Raw genomic sequence first — 7,826 nt, 5'->3', positions numbered from 1 at the left:
CATGGGGGCGAGTAAATTATCAGGAAATTTTCATTTGAAAGTGAACTAATCCTTTAACACAGTCGGTTATGTCTGTGAATGTAAACAGCTGCATATATATCAGTATATTAGATCTGTGAAACAACGTCACTTGGACATGGTGACAACACAACACACCGCTAACACAACTTAACCAGGCCTCTCCCCTTCATATTTTTTTGCTTAGACCTTGGGCAGGGTTTATTTTAAATGTGAGATATCACAACGTGCACATTCCATTTTTTAGGGAGTTCAGAAACCATGCTTACTGATATAGAGAATTACTCCCATTGGAGATGGCTTTGTGCATTGCAACTTTGCAGATCTTTCGTAACTTGGCTTACCATGCACCACCTCAGGATATTAATGTACCATTGTTTTGACGTTAATGTGTATTGTACTGTATGTAGGCCTATATGTACATATATATGTAATTTGTTTTATTTTGTTTTGTTATTATTTTATTTTATCATTATTTTTATTTCATGTTAAATGCTTCTAAAAAATCAATAAAGTTTGCAGATCTTTTTTTTTCATGCACAAACGGCAACAATTCACATACTAAAGGAAGTTGAAAATGTCAAAAAGCATAATAGCACCCATTTAATTACTACGTCAACCACATACAGGATGGAAATCATTTCATCACACCATGTGTGGGTGTGTGGGGGGGGCAGCAAGTGAAATAAGTTATAAATGTGGTGATCTGTAAGAATTTTTTCCTAACACAGCACATTGTCCATTAGTGTGTCTGTGTCATGGTGAACCACAGCAGCTCAAGTTTAAACTCCACCAGCTGGACTACAGCTAACCTGGTCAGCAGTGGTCTGATGGGTCTCTGCTTCATGGTTGGAGTCCCTGGTAATATTGCAGTAATTCTTTTCATAGTTCGGCATTTCAAAAAGGACAATTTCACCGTTCATCTGATGCTGAATCTGGCAGCTGCGGACATCTTGTGTTTGATAACCCTGCCTGTGTGGATCTACAACCAACTCTACAGCTGGAGTATCAGTCAGTTGACCTGCAAGTTTTTCACAACACTCGTCTACTGTAGTGCATACTCAAGTCTGATAACAGTAACTATGCTGAGTTTGTATCGTTGTTTACAAATTCGGCACCCACAGTTGTGGTCTAGAATGAGCAAGAGAAGAGAGAGAGCACTGCTGATCAGTGGTTGGGCTCTGGCACTGCTTTTCTCTTGTCCTGGTGTACTTACACAAGATATCATTGAAGCTGAATCCAAGAAATCATGTGGCAGGATTTTGTATTCAGAGGAGTATAGGCTTACTGTTGCCATACTGGAGATGCTGCTGGCTTTTTTTCTTCCTTTCACAATCATGTTGACTTCATATTGTTGCCTACATAAGAAGGTGACACAGGGAGCATTCAGGCACAGGCAAAGATTGACCAAACTGGTGACCCAGATTGTGGTAACTTTCTTCATTTTTTATGCTCCACACCACATTATTAATTTGTTTCAAATTTTTGAAATACTTCTCAAATCATCATTACCAGTTTTTTCAGCTAAACTCCATGAGATCAGAAATTCGACAGGTGACATTGCGGGAAGTCTTACATTCATTAACAGCTGTGTGAACCCCTTCCTCTATGCCGTGGCTTCAAAGACTTTACGTCAACAAAAATGACCAGATTCTCAGTCCAACTGAAGGAACATGCTGTTTTTTAGAGGAGACATTCTCATCTGTGAACACAGCAGACACTTTTACCGCTTACAAACTGTAACGGAAAAGAAACTGGATTCTGAGTGAAAAGCTGCAGTTATATTTGGCTGATGGTTTGATCCAAAGTGACTTTACATTTCATTCCATTTTATCAGTACATTCCCTGGGAATCATACCCATTACTTTGGTGTTGCTAGCACCATGTTCTACTATTTGAGGTACAGGAAGTTTAAAGGTGAAGTTGAGCAATTACTGAAACAACTGTTAAATATTTTTACTGTTTTTAGGTCATTTAAAAACAATTTATTAACTTACTATGATTGCACAACAATAATCTTTGAATTATTGATCTTTATAGAACAAAGAAATCAATGTCTTAATGTCTCACCCTTATGTTGTTCCAAACTTTTATGATAGAAAAGATATTCTGAAGAACACTGACGTCCAAACAACATATAGACCTTTTTGAGTGTGTGTGTTGTGTTGTGAGTAACTTATATAACTGTGACTGTGTTTGATGTGTCTGATTATATAACCAAAATAAACTAAAATGAATACAAATCAGAACAAAAAGATTCAATATCGCACAGTACATATTTTCCATTTATTACTTAAAAATATACCATGGTTATTTACCACATAGTTCATTTGGATTAGTTCTAATCATAGAAGACCTTGTTTTTAATGTGTTTTTAGAATATTTCCGATCTGACTAAAGCTACAAGAAAAAAGATAAATCATGGTTGTTTTGTATCTTTTTCAATTTGATATTTGATACTGATCCTATGAGGAAGGCAGCAGCAGCTCGCTGTTGCAATAGCAACCTTCTCAGGTGAATGCAACTTTATGGTGCCAGGCAACAATTTGAAACCTCCATAATGAAGTATTTTAGATGTTCTTCTGCCTCTAATAGTCACGTTTAAGTCACTTTCCATGGCTGATGCTACAATGATCTTGGACTTCATATTTGAAACCTATAAACAGGGATGGGCACAAATACATCAAAAAGTATTTTGTTACAAATTACAAATACGTGTTCATGAGATGCATTTAATTAAAATAAAAAAATACTGGTGTGAAAAATGTATTTAATTAAAATACAAATAATTTGTATTTTGAAAATACAAAAATGCATACAATATTAACAAGCAATCATTTGAAGTGCAAGAGACATTGCCATTAGAGTAAGATGAATTAAGTATGTCTTTTTCCACTGTATGTATGCAAAAAATTGACACTAAAGGTATGTATGCCAATTACACTTTCTAGCTAGCTAGCTGGCTAACATGTAAAAATAAATTATAAAATGTAGCCTTTATTTTGTTGCCTTTGTTGTCTGTTAGACTACTTTAGGCATTTCATATTGCTCATATTTCCCTTTGTTGTAATAAGTACTTGTCACTGTAGGATAACTGTGGGAGTAGCTCATGTCTGGTCTCTTCAATATTAACAGATTCACTCATAAAATACCTAAAAGGCACTTCAGCATCTCAATTTATTTATAATCACAATTTATTTACTACTCATTTATGTTAATTCTTATCAGTATTTATGTTATGTTATGTTATGTTATGTTATGTTATGTTATGTTATGTTATGTTATGTTATGTTATGTTATATCATAGTAAAGTTTTTAAATTCTGCATTTTCAGAAATCTTTTTAGTGGTGGGTGGGGGGACGGAAATCTAAAATCTCGCCTATGGCTGGCCCTGCTTTCACCTGATGATCCCTCATGTTAAGACACCTTTAGTAATTTAGTGCACTATCAGATACCTTCAATAATGTCCGCGGCTGCCAGTAAGTGGAGTTTAGAGGAGCGATTTGCTTGTTTACTTATTAAATTAATTTTATTTTACAAGAACTATGTGAAGAGAGCATGCACAGCACAGCTTTTTTTTATATTGCTGTGTGTAGCCTGTGGAAGCAACATTAGCTGCAGCAAGGGGCTATAATGTTTTTGTTCAATATTTTTCCCATTTTTCCCATTTTTATCACAGAATAAGGCAGGAAATATATTTTATAGTTTCTATACCAAATGATATGTCAATCAGTACTGCATTATTCATATAGTTTATTTATTCATTACCTTGATATAACTTGAAAAACACGCATGAACCATATATTTTCACAATCCTGTGTTTATTGTCTTCACATTTCATCAGTAAAAACGTTTCTGCTTTTTATTCAGCTACAGCCATAGCGGGATGCTTTTGTCCATATTAGGTATCTCCTGCACGTCATTACTTCTATGAATCTGTTTTGGACTTTCTGTGCAAGCGCACCTCTGGCTTCGAGTATGAATGAAACATGCACTGCATGAGAGTGTTCAGCATTCATGATATTCACATCTCCCCATTTTGGATATGAATAAAACGTCAGGTCATGCAAAAACTATCGGTACTGTCTCTTTGAATTTAAATGTAGATTTAAATCTAGAAACCTCTACATGAACACACATGCCAGAATAAAGTGCAGGGGATGAATTTACATTTTATTAAAATGAAATATTTATTAAATATTAAAAGTGCAGCTAACGTTGTTCTACACACAGCAATATAAACAAAGGTGCCTGTCCTCTTTCGATTTTGCTGTTTGATTAAGGGGTCACATGATGTTGCTAAAAAGAACATTATTTGGTGTAATAAAATGTGTTTCTGAGGTTTAAGGTTCAAAAAACACATTATTTTCCACATACTGTATATTATTGTTTCTCCTCTATGCCCCGCTTTCTGAAACGTGTCGATTTTTACAAAACTCATTGGACTGAAAAGCGAGGTGTGGAAGGCCAAACAAAGTAGTTTCGCTTTCACAATGAAACACACAGCTTCTCCATGAAATGGCACCGGCGGCAACAGCGAGAATAAAAGGTACGCCTACTTTCTTTGCGTGAACATTTGGGCGGTGTTATGCAAATCTTGTTTAAATGAGGCGTTTTAGGAGGACGTAGACAAGTCTTAACTTTTATAAAGAATATCTCTTTGGATTTGAGACTTTAGTCTTTGCAACTTTACAGATCTTCTTTATACACCAAGAGCTTGTAACACTCCAAAGAGAAAGGAAAAATTGAAATTGCATCATGACCCCTTTAAAGGGTGTCGAGGGGTCTAGTCTTTTTAATGTTTTTTGACTTAAAACTATTCATACTTTGAACCTGCGGACATGAAAAACTACCCACGGCAACAGTGATACCAATGTCATTGTATGAAGACTTTATTTGTAGTCATATTTGTCACCCATTATTAGTTTATTTTGCAACTAGCAATAGAAGGGTAACCACCTGTCATCACATGTAATGGTACAATGTTTTAAACATTTAAAGTGAAAAAATTACTTTCTGGACCGTAGTCTGCTAGCAGAGCTATGTGGTTAGCATCCACTAGATGGCAGCAAAGACATGCTAAATTTAGCTTCAAACAATCTATTTGCATCACATCTTAGCTGTCTCTATGCAGGTCTCAGTGCACAATGCCGAAATGCATCAAAACTCCTATACAAACGCAATAAGATATGTTACAACATATCTTGACAACAATAGATTGCCACACTGGATTTACACAACGTGAAGTAGCCAGTGTCATGGAGAAGTAATCACACAGCTTATTTTCTCACAGCCACTGCTGTTGTATGAGGAAATCAGCTTTTCCTGTGAGTCTCTGTATGTCTAGATAGCATATCTAAAATTTGAGGAAATACAAGAAAAAAGGCAATGTAATCATTGTAATGACGTTACATCTCTGTCTCTCAGTTGTTTCTTTCAAAGTCAGGACTGGTTCTAGACATTTGGAAGCCTTGTAGTCAAAATTCATGTTGGAGGCCCCCAACCCCAATAAAAAGCACTTGAATGATTCCTAAACTTTTTATGCTTTTATATAACAAAAAAATAATAATTTCTTAAAAGAGGTGCACAAAATTATTAGGTACATAGATAATAGCACAACTATTACAACAACATTTTAGGTAGAACCAAATGGAAGTGATAAAATAAGATGAAAACTGTAAATGAACAATATCTTTAAACATTACTAACGGCAAAAGCAACAAAAAACACTTGTTAAAGTTCAGTCTTAGTCCCTTCACTTGTTCACATACTGTAGCCTCCTTTTCTTTCTAGCACAGCCATCAATCTTCAATCCACAGAATCAGTCAAACTCTTCACCTGCTGAGGGTCAATAGACCTTACTGCAGAGATGACTGCATTCCAGAAAGCATCCAAACTTGAGAAGGGCTTTTCTTCAGAATAAACAAGGCGCTTTAAAATAGCCCAGAAATTTTCGATTGGATTTAAATCTGATGAGTTTGGTGGCCAACACATGGGGTGGTAGTCTTTAATACCTTTCTGAGCTTTTACCGTTGTTTGAACAGAGTGCTCTTAAGAAACTGGCAGTAGTTCTCAGAGTTGATTTTTACACCCTGTTCTACTCTAAAAGGCCCCACAACCTCATTCTTGATTATTCCTGCCCATAACATAATTCCTCCACCACCTTGCTGCCTATCGAAATCTGGTGAGAGCTTCCTGTCCATGAGCAATCCAGCCTCAAGCCCATCCATCAGGACCATCTAAAGTCACCCTCATCTCATCCATCCATAATACTTTGGCAAAATCCATCTTCATGTACTTTTTTTGCCCATTCAAGACGCTTTCTTTATGCTCCTTTCTCAGAGGAGGCCGGATTTGTTCCTTTTTTCACCTCAGAAACTTCACGAAGCACACTACATGTAGTACTCTACATGTTTGGCCAGCCACAACTTGTGAATATGACTGAACTGGTTTTGTTTTTCTCTCTTTATTCTACGTAGATCCCTCTTCTCTTATCTTTTCTTCTCTTCCGGCCTTCTTGAGAATTCTTGAGAAACACAGTTCTCCAGTTTCTATTCAAAACTTTTGCAATTTCTCTTCTGAAATTCACCAGAATCAGAATCAGAAAGATCAGGATCAGAAAGAGCTTTATTGTCAAGTGTGTTTATACACACAAGGAATTGGTCTTGTTGTCAGGAGCTTCCAGTACAGAAAGTACAAACATAGAGCAGATATACATATGATTGAAGGTAATAAAAAACACTAATAATAAAGAGAATAGACAATAAACTATAAATAACAATACAGTCATAAAATATAGAGAAAAACAGAATGGCAGTAGACAGAATTGTGAATGTGCATACAGTATGTGCTATTTACAGATGTACAGTCCTGAGGTGTGTTAAATGTGTTGTTCAGGTGGGATATGGCCGGGGGGAGATAAATGTTCTTGTGTCTGGTCATTTTGGTGCTCAGTGCTCTGTAGCGCAGACCAGAGGGCAGCAATTCAAAGAGGGAGTGTGCTGGGTGTGTGGGGTCCAGAGTGATTTTACCAGCCCTCGTCCTCACTCTGGAAGTGTAAAAAGGTTGGAGGTTGGTCAGGGGGCACCAATAATCCTCTCAGCAGTCCTGACTGTCCGTTGTTTGTCCATCTTATGTTTGTCTTATGTTTGATCCCTCAGCTAGCAATTTCACTATTTTATTCTATTCATCATGTGTTAAGTCTTTTTTCTGCCCCATCATAGTACCTAGTGGAAAAGTACCTAATAATTCTGCACAGTCAATATAAGCATCTTCTCACTTATTCACCTTCTGGTTGTCTGACAAAGAGGACTTGCACCCTATATGTTCACAGTCACAGCTGTGAACAATTAAGTTGATCAAACAGGTTTGAGTGAAAGGTAAACCTCCCAAAACGTGTACCTAATAATTCTGCACACAAAAAAAGTTAACAGAAAAAAAATAGAAATATTTTATAACAGTATAAGTCTTTACTATCACTTTTTATCAATTTAATTCATCCTTGCTGAATATTACCTTTATTTTATTTTTTATTTTTTATTTTTTGTATTTTTGATCAAATAAATGCAGGCTTGATGAGCATAAGAGACTTCAATTATGGCAGTATTTCATTGTTAAAAAGAGACATTTATCAAACTTTTGACTGGGACTGTACGTACATATAAATCAAACTTTATAGGGGATGTTACAATTATGGAGGCAATCAGTTAATTAATCTCACAATCTCACTGCAGTTCTTACATTAAGCTCAGTTTAGAAACCATGGTGTAATGTAAAGTTTAATGCATTTTATGATGTTGATAAATAA

The 7,826-nt window shown here is 35.9% G+C and overlaps 1 protein-coding gene across 1 annotated transcript; it reads left to right on the top strand.

The window, feature by feature from the left end:
• Positions 1-616: 616 nt before the first annotated feature.
• LOC109092823 (type-1 angiotensin II receptor B-like) lies at positions 617-2,275 on the top strand. The gene has a single exon (XM_042759236.1). The coding sequence runs from the start codon at positions 777-779 to the stop codon at positions 1,662-1,664; it is 888 nt and encodes a 295-aa protein (XP_042615170.1). The 5' UTR covers positions 617-776; the 3' UTR covers positions 1,665-2,275.
• The last annotated feature ends 5,551 nt before the right edge of the window (positions 2,276-7,826 follow it).

This window comes from Cyprinus carpio, chromosome A7 (genome assembly GCF_018340385.1).
Source record: "Cyprinus carpio isolate SPL01 chromosome A7, ASM1834038v1, whole genome shotgun sequence".
Classification (NCBI taxonomy): domain Eukaryota; kingdom Metazoa; phylum Chordata; class Actinopteri; order Cypriniformes; family Cyprinidae; genus Cyprinus; species Cyprinus carpio.
The sequence above is the reverse complement of the archived record's forward strand: the minus strand, read 5'-3'. Positions and strand labels throughout refer to the sequence as shown.

What these genes read in the sequence shown, in the direction of transcription:
- LOC109092823 (XM_042759236.1), top strand. Translation starts at nt 777, where the DNA reads ATGGTGAACCACAGCAGCTCAAGTTTAAACTCCACCAGCTGGACTACA.